This window comes from Fukomys damarensis, unplaced genomic scaffold (genome assembly GCF_012274545.1).
Source record: "Fukomys damarensis isolate Sample0158 unplaced genomic scaffold, DMR_v1.0_HiC HiC_scaffold_14, whole genome shotgun sequence".
Taxonomy (NCBI): domain Eukaryota; kingdom Metazoa; phylum Chordata; class Mammalia; order Rodentia; family Bathyergidae; genus Fukomys; species Fukomys damarensis.
The window spans coordinates 39,992,596-40,016,178 of record NW_022900926.1 but is presented as its reverse complement, the minus strand read 5'-3'; the positions used below and the strand labels follow the sequence as shown (position 1 = coordinate 40,016,178).

General features: G+C 33.0%; 1 protein-coding gene across 1 annotated transcript in view; it reads left to right on the top strand.

The window, feature by feature from the left end:
* Qki (QKI, KH domain containing RNA binding) overlaps positions 1-23,583 on the top strand; it is a 135,494-nt gene that overhangs the window by 49,004 nt on the left and 62,907 nt on the right. Inside the window, exon 4 of the mRNA XM_010605903.3 lies at positions 6,857-6,973. Within this exon, the coding sequence (XP_010604205.1) occupies positions 6,857-6,973 (117 nt within the window). The remainder of the gene's footprint in view (positions 1-6,856; positions 6,974-23,583) is intronic.

The following is a 23,583-nucleotide window of genomic DNA, read 5'->3' as shown; positions in this document are numbered from 1 at the left end:
TATGTCTGGCAAAACAGCATGGTACTGGCAGAGAAACAGACCTGAGAATCACTGGAATAGATTAGAAGATGCAGAAAGAACTACAGACATATTACTTCTTTTTTTTTCTTCTTCTTCTTCTTTCCTTTCTCTTTCTCTTTGTCTTTTGCTTTACTCCTCTCTCTCTTTCTCCCTCCCTCTGTTCCTCCCATTTCCTTCTTTTGGCTTTTAAAGTTGCACTTAGCTGTGGATGTTTGAAATAATTTTCTGTGAAAGTGTTGTGACATTGTTTTAATTGAATGAAGCTGCAGAACTGGAATGATAAATCAACATAGAGTGAATTTTAATGCAAGGCAAAGGATACTAACTTGGAAATTGGTTGCAGTAGACAAAGTAGCTGCTGTGATTAATTTTTTTTTTCTGTTATTTCTAACATTTTGAGAACAATGACCTTGGCAGTTCCTATTGCATTAGAATCTGAGTTGTATGTGCTTTAACATACTTGAACTGTTTGTTGTTTTTTGGGGCAACAGCAATTGGTTTTTAAGGTTAAGAAAACTTTGTTTCAGTTTTGTCTTGCTTAAAAACTTTTTTTTATTCATTAAGTAAAACTGTAAGGATTAATAAGCTGTGGTAGAAGTCCTTCTCTGTAATGATGCTGTGGTTCCAGCAACAGAAGTTTAATATGTGAAAGGAGCAGGTTGTATCAAAGAGGGCTTATGTCATAAAATGTAGACTAATGGTTGATAGCTAAAATAATCTCCATTTATAGTGCATCTTTTCAGACACTTTTTGGGGGGCACATTTTAAATAATATGATGCATATTTAGCATATGAGTTGATTTGGAAAAGGACTTGTATAGAGTACAACTATAACTGAAAAGTAGCTGGTAGGGCTACTTCCAAAATAGTTAAATATAGGTAGGCAAATAGAAGCGAAAAGCATTTTCATATACTTCTCAAGAGTTTCTTTTAAATTCCTGAAATTTACTTCATTCCTTACCACAAATCAAGCCTTGAGTAAATGTTTTGAATTGAATTTGAAAATAAAAGGCCATTGATTCTCTAGTCTACTGAAAAATACTGAGTCTGAACAAAATTAGTGGTGATGTATAGAGATTGTCTCTCTCCAGATTGATTTGGGGTAACAGGGAGAGAACCTTTAGAAAGCCCCTGACTGTATAAACAGGCTAGGTTAAGAAGTTTCAGAGACGTTGGAGGATCTAACTGGAGATGAACAGGGGACCAGGCATAATGAGAGACCCCCTCCCCCAAGCCTACCTTTCAGAATGTATACTACAGTCTGAATCTGTGTTAATGCTATATCAAATTAGATTAAAAGACAGCTTCTTAAAAGTGCCAGTGGATTTTGTGTCATGGAGGACAAGAATTCAGGCTAGTCAAACACCCACTAGTGAAATATGGCATAATATTTTAACAAGAGACCCCACAAAAATGTAATAGATAACTAATTCAGGATTCTCAGGAAGCTAGATGATCATAGATGTAAGGTTCATTTTTGAGATATCTTTTTCCTTTTGATATATTTGCTGAATTCAGGGAGGACAGATCAGACGCTGAAGTTTAGGCAACAGAGATTGGACTCTATAATTTATGCACTGTCCCCTTTCCAAACTGTATAAAATTTAGGTAGAGACACTGATAGGTGTATACTGCAGGTGTAATTTTCCACCCAGAATGATCCTGATCCTCACAGAGACTTCCATGACTAAATATTGTCTCACTGAGTGAGATTGTATTGAGGTTATTCTGAATTGTTATTTACTAACTGTAGTTATCGGGCAGAAGATAACATGTACCTTCTGTGGAGGAAGGTAACACATCTTCAGCCTTATTGTATTTCTGTTGGTCATTCATTAACTATATTGTCTGGTACACTATAACCTAAGTATACAAAAAAAGCAAGATAGAAAATTTTAAAAATCTGAAGAAACAGCAAAAAAGAAAAACTGTCCCATAGAAACTCTAGATACTAGAGTTATCATGACTGCTTTTTTAAGAAATGTGTTAACTGTGTATGGAGACAAAAGACTAAGCACAGGCATGGAAATTATAATAGAGAGCCCTTAACTAATACCAACTCAACGACAGATTAGGAGCAGTTGAAGAGAATCAGTGAACTGCATGCAGTATAGTTCACAAAATCCTCAACATCAATAGGCTGGAAAACACAGGAAGGAATGTGAAAAATAAAAGCGGTATGAAAATGTTTGTAGTACTAAAAAGGGATAAAATTAAAAGCATAGTTTGAAGAGTGTGGTTGAGATTTTTAAAATTTAAGAAATAAAATCAAAGTCACATTAAACTGCACCCTAATTGTGATAACTATGAAGACAAAACACATGTGGACGCATTATCTTTTTAAAAAACTGAAAACTAGTGGTGAAAGGGAAATCTTAAAAATAGCCAAGAGAGAAAAGATTGCCTGCATAGCAATAGTAGTAAGCTCATTTCTTAGAAGGAAGAGTAGAATCCTGAAGATGGCATCATTAAGGTGCTGCAGGAAAATAACCATTGAGCTAGATTTCCCTGAAATCTGAAACAGAAAACAAGACATTTTCTTATCAGGATAGATTAAAGGGATATCTTTATGGTAGAATAAAAATGATTTTAATCGGCAAGTTGAACATGCAGATGAGGATAAAGAACTGAAATGGTAGATAAGTTGGTTACTTTAAATGCATTTTATTTGTACAAAGTGTTAATATCCTGTTGAGTGAAAAATATAGATAGCATTTGAAAAATAAGGAGTGGCATATAACCTGGATTGGGAATAAGTGGGGTTATTCATTCTGGGGTCTTTGTATGTAAAATGAGTAAAAGTGCAAAGGAACATTGATGTTTTAAAGTATGTATTAACCTATAGGGTAAACAAATGTGATTTTTCAAAGTGTAATATAAAGGAAGTAATAAGAAAACAAGCTCATGTGTCAGCTCTTCCCAACACATGTACACATGTACACACACAAGGAGTCCAGAAAGAAGAAAAAAGAACATTAAAGGATTAAGACGTGTAGAAAATATTTAACAAGAAGGTATAACCATGTATTATAAATGGACTAATATGAATTTCAAAGATGGACAGATTGCATGAAGAAACAACTCATTTAGGTGTTGTTTATAGGCATCTTACTTAAAATAAAAAGATAAAAATAGATTGATAATAGTAAGTATCAAATACACATCATGAAAAGTCAAACAGAACTTTGTATCTCCATATTAAGATTTTTTGTTTTTGTTTTTGTTTTGTTTTTTTTTTTGGTACCAGAGATTGAACTCGGGTCCTTGTGCTTTCAAGGCAGGCCACCAAACCTCTGAGCTAAATCCCCGGCCCTGTATCTCCATATTAAGATTTCAGTATATGCTTTAAGGCAAAGCTCATTACTGAAAATAAAGACAATGATAGAAAAATAAAATTTTTCCTTTGTAGATGCCAAATAACATACCCTTTAAACGTATACAGCAAAAACAGAAGTAAAAGAATAAATAAAACTTATAGAGTACTTGTCTAAAATGAGCAAGGCCCTGGTTGAATCCCCAGCACTACAGAAACAAATAGCTTAATCATAGTTAGGCTTTGCATTCTTTTCAAGCACTCATAGAATATTTATAAAAATTAATTGTATCTTGGGCTGAAAAATATTAAAGGACCAGTATTTTAGGTAGTATATTTTCTGATTACAATGTAGAAAACTAGAAATCACAACGAAAGATAAGCAGAAGTTTTTGTATTTGAAATAAAAATATTAAATATTCAGTAGCTGCCTAATTATTTTTACCTGAATTGTAATGAAAATAGTACCTATTAAAACTTGTGAAGTACAGCTAAAAACAGCGTAGAGGTACATGTACATCTTTAAATATATACTTTTTCTTAAAGGGTACAATAGTGAAACCATCTATTTCTAAAAGGTTGGGAAAACACTATCAGATCAAACCCAAAGAAAAAAGACAGCTAAGTCGAAACCTATGAATACAAAGTGAAGAGAATTAGTATATTATCTAACTATTGCTGCAAATTGTACCCTCAAAACTAAAAAACTTAAGGGCTGGGGATTTAGCTCAATGGTTCCACTGCCTGACTCGCAAGCACAAGGGCCTCAAGTTCAATCCCTGGCAGCAAAAAAACTATAATTTTTCAACTCTTCCTTCTGTTGCTGGATTCAGCAGAGTATCTGTAGTTAGCTGTGTATAAGCCAGGCATTTTTGCTTTGGAGAGTCAGCTGGCTGTGGGCATTGATGGTTGCCTAGTCACTTGTTTGTCATTCTCCAAAATAGGGGAAAAATAGAGCTGTAAGAGTAAAACCGCACAAGGTTGTGACATTCTTTTAACTGGCACATCACTCCTTCTTCTTCCTTGTATTGGCCAAAGCAGGACACAATGTTATCCTAGATTCAGGAGGTGGGAACATGTGCAAATTTATATTGCACACCAAAAAAGTACCATGAGAGGTTGGAGAATTGTGGCAAGTTTTAAAATCAATCTAGTCTAATCAACAAAAATAGGTATCTTTGGAGACTAGTCAAGAAAAAATGAAGGCAGATAACTAACAGAAATAAAAAAGGGATATCTCTGCAGATCTTATAGATATCAGAAAGAAAGTGAGACAGACAAATGAAGTAAAAAAATTTGAAAATTTAAACAGTATGGACATATTTCTAGGTAAACACAGGGTATCAAAGTTGACCATACCAGGGAATAGAAAATAATGAATTAAACCAATTCTATAATTAAAAATCTTCCACAAAGAAAACTCTGGAGCTAGGTGGCATTACCAGCACATATATTCAATACTTTTGGAGTAAACAGTATGAGTCATGTGCAGACTCATCTAAAAGTAGAAAAAGAGGGACTACATCCCAATGCTGTTTTGAGGCCAGAATAACTTTGTTGCCAAAATTTGAGAATAGTGTTATGAGAAAGTAAAATTGCAGGCTAATTCTACTCGTGAATGTACATTTTTAAAAAATTACCAAAATGATAGGAATTTGAACTCAGTAATTTATAAAGAGAATAATTCATCATGTTCAAGTTGATTTTAGTTTAGAAATATAAGGTTGTTTTAATATTTGGCAGTTGTAAATCACTATAAGCTAGAAAAGGCTATCTGCAAAAAAGTGTCTACAGGTTGCTTAAGATTTCACAGTGAACTGTTAAAAGTCTTTATTTTAAAATCTGGAACAAGTCAAATAGGACATTTTTATTTGGTTTGGATTATAAGGTGCTCTAAGATTGGATTATAAGATTACTTCCGTGCTATAAGCATAGCAAGAAGAAATGAAAATATATAGTTTAAAGAAATAGAAGTGTTATTATTTGCAAGTGATATATTTTTATAAATAACATAAAATTTATGGCACACAATAATGAAAAAACAAGGTTACTTAAGGGCGGGCCGGGGATTTAGCTCAGTGGTTCCGCCACCTGCCTGTCAAGCACAAAGACCTGAGTTCTATCCCTGGTACCAAAAAAAAAAAAAAGGTTACTAGTTACTAGGTTGATACATGAAAGCCAGTTATATGTTCATTTATCATAAACAGAAAATGACAGGTGAGGCTTAGGTATACCAAAGAGGTTAAGTGAAATACTGTGTAATGAGAAATTGGGCAAGAACATGAACATAAATCTGGGATCTTGTTTAGACAATTTAAGATCTGTAGGCACTTGGTCTACCTCAGCACCATCCCTGATTCAGAAAAGAGTTGCATGAAAATCTCCTGGAGGAGGGTGGAGGAATGACCTGTTTCAAAGGATAAATACATACCACCCACCTTTTCATCTGAGAATAACATTCTAATATGTGTCAATGTAGTTGTGCTACTTCATGAGGCAGAGTGAGAGCCATTGAATTACAGAGGGAGAAGGAAGTTACCCAGTTTAAGTTTTCAAAACAGTGGACTTTCTAGCCTTTACTTTTATGTAATAATACACTAACAGTAAGATGAATTTCAAGACAAAAAAGGAAGCTGTATGGGCAAGAACAATACTTATTTGATCAAATAAATGAAAACCACTCATGAGTTTTTTTGGAAGTGATGATAGGGACTCATTCTTTGTTTTTTTACTACAGATAACATGGGAATGAGGAAAGTACACTTCTCAATATTGAAAGTCAGGCTATTCTTCCCTTTGCCTTTAAAAAACCTTGTATTATATATGAATAATAGAAGTTTCTGTTGAGGGATGGTATATTTTTGTTTATACTGTTACATATATCACTATTATTCATGGAATTTGAATACATGTGAAAATAGAAGTATGAGTTAAAGATAGAAATGGAAAAGTGAGAAGAATAAGAATTCAAGCATAAAATTGTCCAGAAAATATGATGGACAAATGCCTGTGTACTCCTAACACACATTTAGCATAGGGTGGAACCCAGGTTTCGACTCATATTTTAGCAACCAACTCAGAATTGTAACTTTTCTAGTTAACAAAATAAAATACAATTTTTCCCCAAGGATTTCAGTAAGAGTGATCACTAATCTTAATGAATAATATCTTCAGCATTGTCATTTGGAGGAGACAGAAATTTTGTAGAAAGAATTTACATTCTTGGATAGTGTTTAATATTTTATTTTTTCATATACTCTAGTATATATTACACATTGATGAACAATTCAGTATAGTACATGTGTTTTAACTGAATTTTGTTCCTAATTCATAGGTTGTATTAATACATAGGAAAAGTTCATCTAAGAGAATGAGTTAATAAATAAGTTATTCCCAAACTTGGCAAATTCATGAGGGCTCTAGATTTTACTTAACTTTAGTATATATACAGTATGCTTGCAAATCGTTGTGAGAGCTGTAGTTGCAGCAAGTGAATAATTTATGACTTTTTTTTCTCCTCAGTTTAATTTTGTAGGGAGAATCCTTGGACCAAGAGGACTTACAGCTAAACAGCTTGAAGCAGAAACTGGATGTAAAATAATGGTCCGAGGCAAAGGCTCAATGAGGGATAAAAAGAAGGTAAGCATTGAAAATAAGGCTGGTTTTCATGTAAATAACTTATACTTTTGTATCCTAGTAAGTGCCACATATTCCAGGCATAAAGCAGGCTATATTAGAAACTGTGAAACTTTTTTTTTTTTTGGTACTGTGTATCAAATTTGGAACCTTGAAGCTTGTGAGGCAGGCGGCAGAACCACTGAGCTAAATACCTGGCCCTGAAACGTTTTAAAAGTCCTAATTTTTTCCTTTTGTTAATTACTTACCATTTTTCATTTAGGAACCACAGGATTATCAGTTACTCCACCTTGCTTATTTTGGTATCCATTTTGCTTACTTAACTTACTTTGGTATCCATACTTGAGAAATTGCCATTTGAAAATAAACTGGCATGTTGTATTAATAAAAATATGCAACTAAAAACTTGAAAAATCTAAGATGTTTCTTTTGATAAGGTTTATATGAAATTGTTCAAATGAATAACTATGTATATGAAGTCGTTGGGACAGTTAGAAGACAAATGAAGCCTCATTGCTTAAGAGACTGGTTTCAGCAATATTTTGTTTTGATTGTAAAGTTCTAGTCATCTTTAAAGTATATTGTTTGTGTTTCCTGTTTGTTCTCCTGCCATTTCTTATCTTTCTAGTTTAGTACATATTCACATAATTAGCTTTAAATATTATTGTTAGGATAGATTATATTTGGCTAGTTTCCTATAAGCCAGTAGTATGATAAGGTAAAATACCTTGAATTTTTATCTGGGTAAAAAGGACTGATTTTTTAAAAACCTAGATTTTTATTGCCAAGGATTAAAATAATTTAAAAGAGTGATTTTTAAAAAATACATTTAAAGATCTATCAAATAATAGCTCTGTGCTATGTTGGAGCATGTGCATTGAATCACTTTGAGGAACTTGGAGCCAACACCAAACTAATAAGGTATCCCAACTTTTAATCCTTTGTGTTTGTTTTCTGAGCTCTCCATCTAATTTCAGCTAAACCCCTTAGTTCAGGCTATTCTTGAACTTACTGTGTAACCCAGGCTGGCCTGGACCTCTCAGCAATCCTCTTGCCTCAGCCTCCTGAACACTGGTATTACAGACGTGCACCACCATGCCTGGCTGAAAAAATTAGAATCTTAAAATGGATATTCAGAATCAGTTGTTTAATATTCTTTTAAAATGAGTATTGCCATGAAGTTTTGGTTCCCTTGTTTGGACTAATGATAGCATTAATATATTAAGTAGTACAATTGTAATTGCCTCAGGGACATTGACGTCTCAACAACTGAAGTCAGTTTTCATCAGAATATTAACTTACATCCATTAGTTAAATCATGCTATCAATTAAGAAAATATTTATTCCTCTCCTGAGCTCCTGTTAATTGTTCAGTAATGGCCTTCTGCTCTCTTTAGTCACACAGCACTCACAAAGGTTAGAATTTGGAATTGTATGGTAAACTATCATGAATAAAGTACATTTTCTTCTGTCTTTGGCAGAATAGAATGAATAGCAGGGAGCTCTGCCACCATATTGTTTAATTTTGAATCTTGATTTTGCCATGCAACAGTTTTGTCACCTTGGATGAATAATTTAAATTTCTTGGTGCTGTAGCGTCACATAGTCTTTTTTAGTAGTTAATGACAGTTTATTTTAAATCCCTTAACAGTAGTGTGTGGGACATAGTAAGTCATTGTGATGATTCATGATCTATTTTGTCTTAAACTATAGGGCAGTATATTTTTAATATTTTTTAGTATTTTTAGAGTCTTCAGTAGTACTGTGAAGGAATACTACAGTTTTTTCTTCCCCAGGTTTGGAAATGGTAAATATTTTCCCATTTTTGACCTTTAAATATCTCATGTTTGTTTTTTTCAGTGGTTAGTGCTTCCAAGTTCTGTCTTGTTCTTAACCACAGTAGGAGCAGTTTACACATTTTATTTTCTACTGTTGCCTGTCTAAATAACATCTTACAGATTATATGTAATGCAAGAAAATAGTACTAAGATAAAATACCAGAAAATAAAATTTAGCTATATTATTTCAGTACTCTGTAGTTTAATTAAAAAAGTACAGATTGCTGGGTGTGAAGACCTACACCTATAATCCTAGCAGTTTAGGAGATTGAGGCAAGAGGATTTTGAATTTGAACCCAGCTTGGGCAACTAATTGAAATGGTATCTCAAAAATAAAAACAATTTACAAAGGGCTGGCGATGTAGCTCAGTGCAAAGAACCTGGGCTCAATCCCGAGTACTGCAAGCAAACAAACAAACAAAAAAATACACTACAGATTAACATAGTTTGGACATCTGACTTAATTCACTTAAATGGTTTCTGTATCTTTGAAATTATCCTATGTGAATTTTGTGAAGAATTTATGTATAGATGTATAGCAAGAATGTTTTCTACAATCTTAATTTAAATCTGTGGCGCACAATAAATTGTAAATCATATCATCTTGGTTTATGGTATGGTTATTCTGATATATTCTTAAAATTGTTAATAGTAAAAATAAATTCAAAACCTTTGGAGACAGTTTAGTTGCTTTAGGAGTGCAACTATGAATTATATGTATGCTGTTGTATAATTTGGTTTAGAATGAACCTTAGTTATGGATTCTGACCATCTTTGTGATACTTAATTCTGTGAAATTTCAGGTCAGAGTGCTAGAAATGGTTCTTTCCAGTTTTTATTATCTCCTTTCAATAGTTAATATTTTCCAAGGCAGCAGTTGTTTTTGAATACCTATGATCCTAAAGGAACTTTCAGCCATTGGAAATCCCAGTATTTATAATGAAAGAAGACAGTGTGGTAGAGAATGCAACAGAGGTTGGGCATTCTTCTATTGGAAGTCAAGAAGTAGTGGATTCTTGTGTAAGTTGAAGGTTTTAATGGAACCTGGAGAGGAGGATTGAGTAGAACAGAAATTTATCAGGCAAACAAATGGAATGGCATTCTAGACATCAGAAGTAGGATAAAGCAGCAGTGTGTGTTATGCTGTGGACACTTAACCTGTCAAAGTGGATGGTTTGGTGTGTACTGAGAGAAGCAGTGTTGACCTTGGAGACAAGGCTGCTGACTCAGGATAAGGGGCCTTGAAAGCTGTATCAGAGGTTTTTTTTAATTTTCATTTTGAAAGCAGTACATTGACATTCTTACGTTTTTAAGTTACAATTATTTTTGAGATATAACGTGATAGTAGTGGAAGAGATAGCCAGCTCTCAGGAAGTGGCCAGAGGTCCACACATAAATGACTGTGTCTTGGTTAGAAGTTCTTCCTTATGATAAGTTAAAATTGGTGTCTTTGAAACACTACTGTTCTGCTCTTTTAAAAAATTTATTTTTAATTGACCCACAAGAATTACACATATTCATAGGGTTCTGTTTGCCATTTCAGAACATGTATAAATGATCAGGGTAATTGGTATTTCCGTCACCTCTGACCTTTATCGTTTCTTTGTATTGGAGAATATTCAAAATCATCGCTCTTACCAGTTCTCAGATTCAATTCCACTTTGGATTAAAAACAAGTATAATCTTTTAAACTTTAGAGCCATTGATATATTTGACAGTATCCAATGTACTTTTGCTGAAAAGCTAGTTACCTAGTAACTTTTGCTCCCTTACTCCTTTTTTTTTTTCTTTTGGTCAAATGGAACATGGTATTGAATTCAGTTTCAAATGTGGTTGTTGGCTTGTCTTTAAAAAGAAAGGAGGTCTACCTTTCTGGAAGAGGCTGTCTTTGAACATCCATGGTAGAAGAACACTGAAAAAAAAAAAATCCATTTGTAGATGCTCTTTTTTGTAAAATATAATAAAATTAGATCAGAGAAATGGAATGTTTAAAACACAGATTATTTAATCTCCCTTAAAACTTTTATATGTCAGCAGGCATAAAGATATCCTGTTAGAATGCTGATCTAAACAAGCTTAACTTCTGGATTTGCAGGCTACACTGGTTTAAATAGTTTGTGACATGATTTGTTGATATTTCAGAATTATGGAGTAGCTCCATTGTGGACTCCTGCATCTGTTCTTCTCACTTTCTGTATTTTTAAAAAATAAAATTCATTTTAGAATTGACCAGATTATATGTAAGTACCTTCTGAGTTACGTGTTCATTTTGGACTCTAATGGCTTAGCTTTGTTTTAAATAGGAGAGTACTAAGCAGTGCAATAAAAATGTGATGTTTTAGATTGTGTATTATCTCAAGCCACTTTACAGAGTAGAGTTGTTGTTTTGCTTAACATTAATTGCTAAGAAAGATTGGAAGGTTTTGAAATTTAAAAATTCTATTAATTTGAAAGTACAGTTAAAAAAATTTGTGGGACAGTCTTTGAAGGGTAAAAAGATGGACCCCGTGAGAGTAAACCTTTATTAAAGTGAAATAACACTTTAACCTGTAAAACTTAAGCTAATTAACTCTGCCATAGATCTAATACCAGGATGAGTTAATTGTCCATGTCTAATGAAATGAGACCATGAGCCTCAGTGAAAAATGAGGGTCCATTTTATCACTAGATTCTCTTAATGAACCTTTTACAATTAAGTCTTGATTGGATTGCAGTTGGTTTAGTTAAGGGATATTTGAGTACCTTGTAGTTTGAGTTACTTTTCTCTTGGAGGATTCAGCTTTTTATTGATAGAATTGGGACTAAAGTGTTGCCTCTGTATCATTATGCTCTATGAATTTACTTTCTTTTTCAAAATCCTTTAACGAGTAATTTCATTTGGGAAAATTTTAAAAGGCATTTTACCAGGCCAGGATTTAGCTCAGTTGGTGCTGCTGCTTGCCTCGCAAGCGTAAGGACTGGAGTTTGATCCTAAGTACTAAAAAAAAAAAAAAGTCATCTTACCAACAAATTACTAGTTGGTTTTATTAACCTTGATTGAGAACTATCCTGCTAGTTTTGTTTTTCTGTTTGGTCCTTCAGTTATTAAAAACTACTAAAATTGTTTTCTTTCTATTTAAAAATATGAGTTGATATTAAAACATGTATTGTTAACTCTTCACTTTAAAAACATGTACTTATTTTTTGAGGCTGGAGATTGAACCCAGAATTTTGTACATGCTCAACACATGCTCTACGACTGAGGTTTACCCTCAGGCTATTCCCCTCCCCAGTTTGTTTGTTTGTTTGTTTTGGTTTTTTGAGACAGGGTCTCACTATGTAGTTGAGACTGATTTGGAACTCATTATGTAGCCCAGACTGGTCTCCAGCTCATAGAGATCTTCCCCCTCAGCCTCCCAAGTACTGGGATTACAGGCTTTGCACCACCACACCCGGTTTACCCCTCCCCATTTTTAAAGTCACAGGTTGAGGGATGTTTTAAAAAGATCTTCATAATTTTTTCAAATTAAGATTTTTGCTGAATTAAAATACCTATAGTGAACTATGAGTGTAGAGGATTAGTCATTTCACGAAAATGTTAAGAATGTGAAGAAAGTTTTGTGTAGTTTCATTTTTGTAACTGGTAACTTTTAAGTGATGGATCATTGAATAATAAATTAGCATTGAAAGCTATATGCTTAAAGATGTGTATTATGATCAAGAATTTTTGTAAAAATGTCAAAAAGCACGAATTTTAGGAGTCACAAATGGCAAAAGCAAGTGCATAAGATGCTTTCTTAAAATGAATTAATTATGAAATTTTTCTAGGGCACTATAAAATAGTTCTCAGTTGTACATATATATTGAGCTACATTGTATGTTGAAGTTTTCATTTTGAAGCTGTACTAGGACCATCTACATATTAAGATAAATTTATAAAAGTGGCATTAGCTGATTAAAGGAATTATCAAAATGATACTTTTAATACTATTTGTAATAATACGCTTCTAGAAGAAAAGGAAAATATTTATATAATGAATCTTCTTAAGATTGGGGATGCCAGCTGGGGATTTAGCTCAGTGGTTCCGGTGCCTGCCTCGCAAGCACAAGGACCTGAGTTCAATCCCCGGTACAAAAAAAAAAAAAAAAAAAAAAAAAAATGGGGATACCACTTTATTAGGAGGACAAAAATGCACTCTGCATATGTTAAGGGTAACAAGGCTAAATTTTTTAGTATGTTTATTTAATTGGTTATTAATACTCAATTTTGTATTGCCTCTCATTTTACCAAGCTCCTACTTTGTTTTCTTTAAATTTTCATATCAAAAAATAAAAAAATTACACCTATAGAAGAGTTTTAAAAGTGGTATAATGCATTTCTGTGTATCTTTAAACTAGAATTGCTGTGATTTTGTGTGTGTGTGTGTGTGTGTGTGTGTGTGTGTCTGCATACATAGTTGATCCTCAGTTACAAATTTTGTATTGTGGTTTCACTTACTTAGTAAAACTTACTTGTAACTCCAATATCAGTATTACTTGTGACATTTTCGCAGTTTTTCATGTACATGTGCAGAAAGGCAAAAAAAATTGGCGTTACCCAAATGTTTATGTTCCCAACTGAGAAAGAACAAGATGAGATACTGCCTTTTTGCTTCCACTTTCAGACTCGAAACAAGTGTTCTGTTCACAGTCTATTTAGTGTCTTGCATTTAGCATTTCTGTGTTTTTTGTTGGCGACTGTGCTGTTTAAAATGGCCCTTGAGCATAGTGCTGAGGTGCTTGTTGAGTGTTGCAAAGAGCAAAAAGGCTGTACTGTACATTACAGAGAAAATACTTTTGTTAGAGAAGCTTAGTTCAGGCATGAGTTAGTATGCTTTTTGTCCATTGTTAATTGGCACGGACACAGATAAAACAGGTATCAGTTGTTTCATGAAAATGTAACCACAGGTTCATGGGCGCCTCCTAACCTTTTATTTTTTCTAAGACCAGTGGTTCAGTATTTGTTAATTCAGTGTTTTGATCATTTTTTTTTTAAAGTGAAAATTGACCTTAGATGTCTGTGTAGTGTATCTGCATATGTGCATATATACATTTATTTTTTTGTTTACGGAACCTTGTAAGTTTCTGACACTATGATCCTTCATCTCTATCTTGGAGTGCATTTCCTAAGAACAAGGACATTCCTTTATGCATAATCAAGGTACCTTTACCAAATTTGCAAATTTGATAATGTTACAGTATAAATTTGATAACATATTCTAAGTTCTGATTTCTCTAATTATTCTCTCATTCTGAGGTTTTTTTTCCTCCCTAGAATACAGTCTGGAGCACACCTTTAGTCTCTGATTTGTAATAGTTCCTTTAGCCTTTCATTGTCTCTTGTGATTTTGGGTGTGTCTTGCTATTTTCTTACCACTGGAGTCAGGCCACATATTTTCGTTAAGAGAGTTTTAAAAAGTAAAGTGTACTTTGCTAGGTATATCAAATTTAAAAGTTAGTTGATAGTTTGCTTCATTTTTGGTGATGTCGATTTCGATTAGTTGATTAAAATGATGTTTACCATATCTTTTAATTGTAAAATAAAGATAATTTTCCCCTTCTAAATTTATTACTATTTCCTGGAGAAGTACTTTGAAACTTTGTATATTAACTTTTCCCAACAGTCTTTTGCCTAGTGCTTTTAGGATTGGTTAATGACTCCTGCCTAAATCAATTTTTAATTCCCTTTACATTAGTTAACATCTAATTGTAGTAAAGGTACTTTTATTCATTTTGAATAGGCTAAGATCTCGTTTGTCCCTTACCCTCTTAAAATTTGTCTCCTGACTTGATATATCTCCTGATTTCCTGTTTATGTAATATCTTTATACTTGCTTGGTCATGCCACTGGTGGCAGCAATGATGTTTAGATGTTCATATTAAAGGCAAAAGCATACTGAGCTATGATTTAGGCACTGCTCATCATCATTCCATGGGTATTAACTCATTTAATCCTTAAATATCCCATGCCATAGCTACTGTAATTAACTGTAATTTTATAAATGAGGAAATGGAGACATAGGGAGGTAAAGAACCTTCTCTAACTTGTCAGTTCTTTTAGCAACCCAGACTGGCTTGTATGCCTTAGTTTCCTATATTGTGCCTTTCCTCAAAAGTCTTTTCATGTCCTATTTCTGTTCTTCCTCTCTGTCTCCCCCCAGCAACTAGAGTGAATTTTAAAAATATTCCTTCAAGTGTATTTTCATGTGTTTATAATGGTGCTTTACTGTAGCTAACAAAGAACAATGTGGTCTGTGGCTTATTGCCTTCTGTCTTCTTTACTCTTTGAACTCTCCTACCTTTTGATTTCTTTACTCTTATTTTTTAATTTTTAATTTTTTCCGGGGCCAGTGGTTGAATTCAGGACATTTTGTTTGTAAGACCTTTTGATTTCTTGAACAACATAAAACTGCTCTCATGGAGGACTTTTGTCATACTCTTTCTTATGACTGCAGTACTTGTCTCCTGATAACTGTAACTTTATCCTTCAATTCAGTCTGCTGTTCAAGCTCAATGTTCACAGAAACTTTTTGTATTACCAGTTGACCCCAAAATAGCAAGATTGATGTCCCTCCACCTCTCTCTTGCCTTTCACTCCTATATATTTTTATCTGATCCATCAGTACTATGTCATGTTCTATATAATAAGTATTTGTTAGCCTCTGCTTAAGCTGAGAAGGTGGGGCCTACTTGAAAACATAGTTGTGGCTTGCTATGTGGTTGGTTTTCAATAACTGTGTTGAAGGGAAGAATAATGTGTCCTTTAATTTTGGATAAAGAAATGATCAATTGGAAACTTTCATTATATTTGTGGATTGTTAATGTTATTTTAGTTTACACCTTCCCTATTAGTTTATAGGCATTTGCCATAGTTTATAGACATTTTCCATTTTATACTTATTATAGCTTAATTTATTCAGTTAGACCTTTTTCTTTTTCTTTTCTTTTTAAGGCAGGGTTTGCCTAAGTTGCCAGGCTGGCCTTGAACTCATGATCCTCCCAGCCTCCTGAATGGAGTACTGGGATTACAAGGATGTGCCATCCTGTAGGCTCTATTCAGTTGAATCTCTTTTGAAGTTATTTTATTCTATAGAATAAGATGATAAATTCTACTCTTAATTCTGTACTCTTATATTCCATTCTTACCCTCTAATAAAACTGTTATAAAATTCTTAAATTACTGTTTTTGATTAATTGTATCATTTATATTTTTGTGTGAAAATTCATTTTAAAATTCTTAATTTAGTGCATTTTTCTTTATAATTGCTTAAAGTTAAAAAAATTTTTTTTGATATGTGATTTAGTATTGGGAGAAATTGACACTGTATAAGAATTAGTCCAGTTGGTTCTATTTTAGCTAGATCTGTTCTAATGACCTTGGTAAAAATGAGTAGATATTATTTTTACTGGTTTCTCTAAGTCATACTACATCATACATTGATAGCATGCTAAATTTTTATTTTCAGTATAGTTCTTTGGAAGCGTGATACTAATTTAATCTTTGGTGTAAGCAGTAGAATTTCGTATATTAATTGTTTAGATGCAGTTATTAATACCATCTCCACTTTTCACAGAACATCATGCTTTGGATTATAAATTACACGGTCACCCTGAAATTTGAGCATTGTTTTGGTGTTCATACAGTGCTTTTACGTAACGTTAACATCACTGTTAAATATTTTCTTACTTTAGTCATGGGATTTGTTATATAATTATATTGTGAGTTTTATGAAGTTTTTTCTATAAAAATTAAAATACTGTCTTAAATAGGTCTGTTTCAGAATTTTACTGTTAGAATAACTAAATTTTGTATGACTTAGGGAAAATAAATTACAGAAAAATATTTAAGTCAGGGGATCATTTTGTCCTTAAGTACTTGATTGCCTGTTTATGGAATTTCATTTATGTTCTTTAGTATTGCTTTACTACCAGTAGAAATGGTAACAACAACAAAAATTTGTGGACAGCATATTTGACTTCATTCTACTCTCAGTTATTTAACAAATTACAAAGTTGAGCAACTCAGTATCCTCTGGTTTAGTGTTTGCACTGTTGCTTCTCCACTGCTGAATGACACCTTTGGTTAGTTTTGCCCCTACTGTTACAGAGATCTTACAATTGTTCTTTATCCCTTAAAATCTGCACAATTTCTATTTATTTTTAAGTCGTTCATATTTTTGGTTATTACTCATACCTGTGTGTGTGTGTGTGTGTGTGTGTGTGTGTGCGCGTGCTTGCGCAGGCAATGTATAGGGTTCTAGCACTTTATACAGTAAAGAAAATACAATTCTGATTCAATACCAAACAGTTAATGAGCTATTTCTATTACCTAATTTTCTTTACATTTTAAATTTGATTATTTAAGCTATGTAGGTAATTTATCCAATAAAAATAATTTAACCTGTAAGTTTTAGCATATCCACTGTGTACATGGCACTTAGCTTTTTACCAATTGATGACAAAAAAGCATGAGATTTTTGTATCAAGGCTGTGTCAGCCATTTGTTCAAATTGTGTCATGTATCTTAAAACATAAGCAGGAACTTGCTGTTGAAAAGCATCTCCAGTACATTGCTTTGGAACTTAAAACAATGTTTTTGGTAGGTTATAATTATCAACAAAAAATAATGAAGTCACCATAGAAAACAGTACATATAGTTATGTCTAGCGCATTATAGATGTAGTTTGAAGAATTTTTAAATGAAAATCTTTTTATATATATTTGGTACCATGTCAGGAAGTAAACATTGATGATTATCATGATCAGAATGCTGATAAAGAATGGAGCATTCTGTTGTCAGGGTAGAGGTTGAGGGATATGCAAATGCACTAGAATGATCTTTCATGTCATACTTAAAGGATACCTTAATAGGAATCTCAGTGACTTGCTACCCTGAAACTTCTTACCTCATCTCAAACTTTAAGCTGTTTGTTTAATTAGAAATTCGTTTCTTAACCTGCTCCCAAAAAATGTATTACCCAAGAGTTCTGAGAGTTGAATGGATGTTAAACTACTCTTAATCTGTGTATTACTAGTACAAATGAAATGCTAGACCTTGGCTGTCTTTGTGCTGCTATAATAAAATGCCTGAGATTAGATAATTTAAAATGAACAGAACTTCTCATAGTTTTGGAGTTTGGATGTCCCAAGACTAAGGTACCAGCATATGCTGCTGCCTGCTGCATCCTCTGGAGGAGAGAAACACTGTATCCTCATGGGGTGGAAACGATGGAAGAGATGAAAAAGGGACCCATTAAGCTCTTGTAAATTTATTTACGAATTTTGTTTAACTTGCTGTTTTTTTTGTTTTTTTATGTTTTTTTGTAGTGGGGATTGAAATTAGGACCTTGCGTTTGTGAGGCAGGTGCAGCTCCACTGAGCTAAATCTCCAGCCCACCTTTATGAATTTTATAAGGGTATTAATTCATTAAGACTCCACCTACTAGAATTGCTGGATTGCAGATCAAGTTTCCAACACATGAATTTGGTGGGGGTGTGTGGCACATGCAGACCATAGCAGGTAGCCATTTGACTATATATGACTATCAAAATGACAAGTGAATAGAAGGAAAAAAAACAGTTACTCCGTTGTGTTACATTGGAATCCTCAGTAGTAGCATGTGGCTAGATCTTTTATACAGCAAAGATAAAGATATCTCTTATAAGAAATATAAGTTGGACAGTTGGTTTGTGCAAAGCAAAATTATGTAGAAAATGTAGAAAAATAAAAGTTTGTGAATCTATAATTCCTGATTTTAATTTGATATTTGAAGAATTAACAAAAAAAAGAACAAAAAACTACCTTTCACCTCATTCTTGAGTGTATATAGTATTTCCATTTTGTGATTTCTGTTTTGTCTTCAGTGTTTGCATTTATCACCCTTCATGTTTTCCACTTTTCTTTTTTCTCTTTATAATTCTCTTTCCTTCCTCTCCCTCTTAATTTGAAGTTAATGCCCTATCCTTTGGTTTCTTTTTAGATATATTGTTTTAAAGATTATTAGGCTAGTTGTTTTAGGAAAATAACCTTTTATGATTTAAAAAAACTGAGACCTGGATGTTTGACTGGTTTGTATATTGATCTACTATTAGACTATAAACCAGATTCTAAGGGTGTTCATTTTGTTCTTTAGATCTTTTCTTCCATTGCCTCTGGCTTTTCCCTTGCTTTCCTGGCTGAACAACACTTTAAACTTAATATAATAAATAGTAGAAAAAAATAATCCCAGAATTGTGATGATTGAGCTAGTTACCCCTATTTATTTTATGTATGATTTATTTCGGATCAATTTAGAGTAAGTGAACCAATGATAAATGAAATATAATTTAGATACAAATGTGTTATATTGGTAATAAAAATGTGAAGACTGACTAACTCATCACTTTTGGGGAACTTTTCTTTTATGGAATGAATGATTTGATGAAAAAGACTTGAACACTTCATGAAGCTATCAAAGAAGACCAGTAAAAGTGGTAGCGACATTATCATGCTCACTATGTATTTGTTTCATTTGTGTCACCTACACTGTACATTTAGCTTTGCTTTAAATGGCAGACAAATTCACATCCAATAGTTTTTCCAGTACCTTCTGTTGTCCATCATCTCCTCACCTTGTAAAGAATTAGGTCTTTCTTTTTCCTTGCACATACTTTCTTCCACCTACAATATTTTTCTACCTTTCAAATTTTATTAAATGATGTAGTTTTTTTTTTTTAAATTTCCTACCCTGGGTCAGACTCAAGTATTATGTAGTACAAATCATGGTTGGTGATGCTTTTAACTAGGGTAGTCAAAGAAAGACTTTTTTTTGAGCAAGTGAAGTCTAAATTAAGTTTTGAATAACTTGAGTCAAATAGGGAGATCTGAAAGTTGGATGTGTTTGGGTGAAGTTAGAACAAGTGAAAAGACATTCAGCTGTGCATGAAATTGAAGTGTCCAAGACATAGCAAAGTTAGTGCAGAACGGAAAAAGTGGAAGGCAGGAAGGTTCTTCGAAACTGTGCAGATCCTTCATTGTAGGTGTTATAGGCCAAGAGTTTGCATTTTATTGGAACACCACTAGGAAGTCATTGGAGGGTTTGAAGCAGAGGAGTGATTATGTAATCTGGTCCTTATTGTTAAGAAGAGTTCTCTTGAAAAAAATTAAGAGACTGGATGATATTTGAAGGAAATGTATCCATTAGCAGGCTGGTGTAATTGTTGGAGAGGAGATAGTTATCTGGACTAGGAGTTTTGCTCTGTGTTTTACTTCAGTATTGTGAGACCTCTTCAGCCTTTGCTGATTTTCTTTTTCTGGATTTCCAAACCATTTGTTCTTTAATACACAGTGTAATATTTCTATTAATTATATTGTTTGCTCTTGTTCCTTATCCTAGTTGTGCTTTTGAGGAGCAATAGGTTACATGTCAGATTTCCTCAGTGAAATGTGGACCTAAACAAGTGCCTACTTAAAAAAAAGTTCTTACCACAGGATTTTAGCCACTTATTATCTGAAGTTAAGAGTGTCAGTTTAGAATAAACACTTAAAAATTTAGGTAAACAACTGAATATGACCTAAATTACAAAATACAGAAAGAGAAGGCCAATAGCACTTGGCCTAGCATGTGTGAAGCCCTGAATTTGATTCCCAATATCAAAGAACAAGGAAAGGGAAGCCAGCAAGTACTTTATAAGTTAGTTGAATAGGAATTGAGGTAAAAGCAATGTGGAAATCCAAATCATAAAGGTAAAGCCAGTTGTCAAATAGAGAAACTACATAAAAGCCTTTTTGCAAAGAACATTGATGACCATAATAGTCTTTCTTTTCACACACATACAACTGAAAAATTTTAGATTTTCATGAAATATAAATGAGCTCACTTCTTTCCAAAATATCATGCACTTTAGCTTTATGTAATGTATATCCATAAAGTAAGATGAAAATACTTCTTCAATCAAGTAGTTGGAATATTTAGTAATACTTAGTGATACTATTTTAAATAATAGTTGCTATTCAGTAGAAAGAAGACTTATAACTTTGGTATATATTGAAATAAATTCAAATAGATTGGCAGCGGATGTAAAGCATTCATACCTTAGTAGGTATTGTGAATAAGGCAGATTGTTTTCTTTGAGTTGCTTTTGCTCTCCACCCAGTACTCATATACCCTGCTTACTAGGTCAAAAAGACAGATTGAGTACACAGATGTATTTTCAATGTTTTAACATTTTTAAAAAAATGAGGCTGTGAAGTTTTTTGGACAATAGTTGTTTAATGAGCTGCTTGTATATACAAGAAAAGAGAATAGGCCTGATTGCTCACAATCTGATGTTTGAAAAACTATTTTCCAGATCTGCATTTGCATATCTAATTGCTATGTAATCAAAACTAAGTGAACTGTAGCTACTTGAAACTTTAAAATGAAAGGCAATCATCTTTACAGGGGGGAGGGGGAACCCTCTTACATACAAGCTAGCCTGAATATTAGCATTATAGTCTTCTTGTGTTTAATTATAGGTGTCTGACTGAGCAGTAAATTTATGCTTGTGTAATAAAGAAGTGAATGTGACCCTGAAACATCAGCTCAGCTCTGTTTTAGCAGAGCATTGGCTTTGAGAGTAGTATCCATTGTGTATTTTGGTGATAAGGGATTGTGCCAGAATGGCTGTTAATTACCTGCTTTATTTGATATGAAAGGTAGTGATTCCACACTTTTCTTCCCATCAGTGACAGCACTCAATTAAAACTTATATTAAACAGCTATAATGTGTTTGGTTATCTTTTGGGAAGACAACATAACGTGAAGGAAATTAACTTTATTTTTTCTCACTGTTTGTTGGCAGCTTTTTTTTTTTTTTGTAAATTCTTTGACGATAGAAAAATAATGCTGTTTAACATAAGATATATCCTTTATGCTTTTACAAACTCCCAAGTTTAAAGCTGATTTTAAAATCTCATAAATTGTGACTCAGTAAGTGCTTCTGAATCATTTAATTTCTGAGAAGAAAGAGCAGATTTCATCCTGGATTTAAAGTTAAAAGAATCATGATTGGACTATATACCATGATTTCATAAGAACTCTCTAAATATTTATCCTAAAGTTTCTGTATTTGTAAAAGGAACTCCATTCCACTTCTGCCTAAGCCAAAAGAGTGATTTTGTTTATTGTGTTTAAGGGTGAATTTGAAACTTACATTGTTATAGTTGCTATAGTTTTTTAGGAAAAAATTTTATATTTAATAACTTCCACTAACCATTTAACAGTTTACCCCAAGCATCACTTGGGCCCATGTCATTTCAACCAATGGATTCTTAGTATTGATTAATTTGATAGAATTGTCATTTTTATATTTTTGTTTTATTCTTGTAAAAGTTAATGGGAAAAACTTTAAATTTTGGTCATCTGTATTTAAATAATTGGACTGATGAGTAATTTTAAAAGTTTACTAGAAAGTTATTTGTATTCTTGTGAAATTTTCCAGATCTAGTTTGCATTTCTTTTGGGAAGACAACATAATGTGAAGGAAATTAACTTTATTTTTTTCCAGCTGTTTGTTGGCACCTTTTTTTTTTTTGTAAATTCTTGGAGGATACAAAAATGAGGTATAATTAATGAATTATATAATTGAATTGTTTAATTGTATAATTAATGAATTATTAAAGCATTCGTTTTTGAAAATCTTGTATATAATGGAAGAAACGGTGAGTGAAATCTGAGTATACAGGGGTTTTATGGTTAAAGAAAATCCCTGTACTTTGTATAGGACATCTGCAGGAAATTTCGTTGTATAAATAAAGATTAATAGTCTTACACATCACATGATTTGTAATCTTGGAATGTCTACAAGTGCCTATTCTATTTTCTGGATCTTATTTAGATTTTTCAAACCATTTTATTAATTTTAGGCAATATTTTCAGGCACAGTAGCTGTTTCCTACTCCGTTCACCCATAAAATATCTACATCTTTATTCAAGCATTTAGATACTATTCTGTAGTCAATTACAGTTTTGTCAGAGCAGCTAGCTTAACTCTCGGTGATCTCTGAAACATTGTGGTAGGGGTGCCTAGCACATTGTAGATGCTCAGGAATTCTAAATTATTTTGACTCTTAGTATCCTATGTTTGAGCTAGTCACTGAAATTGTTTTATATATACTCTTGAATTTACTACTTTCATGCATAATTATGGCTCTTTCTTTGTGTTTTAAGATTACCCATTATCGCTCTTCCCTATCTGCTGATAAAAATCTTGGTTAATGCATATTTTTACTCCCTGTGAACCAGAAACACAGTGATGTAAGCAAAGACTAAATTGAAAGACTGTACCTGGGATGTTTTTAGGGTAGGATGACCAGGACGTTGACTCAGAATGGGTAAAGGGTATTGAATTGAATCTAGGCGTAAAGGAATAATGTATATTTTTGAATGAGTCATATCACCTGTGAATAGAAACTGAGAGCTATGCCTGCCACCTAGGAAATATTCCTTGTGGCAGATAGTATTGTAATTAGATGTAGGGCTAACCTGTCTGATAATTTTAAATTCTGGGATAGTTGGATTCCTATGAAAGAGGGGAACTCTGAGTAAAACTTGACAGTGTCTGTTTCTTGTAATGAATGAATAAATTTCTGTTAGACTGACTCCCCTGTAATAGGGAACTGAAGAGTGAACTTAAGCAGAATATGGTGTTAGTCCTTGGAAGAGGAAGGTTAGTATAATGAATACTTATTTGCCTAGTGTTTAGCCCCACGTATGGCACAGTAAGTGCACTGATTTC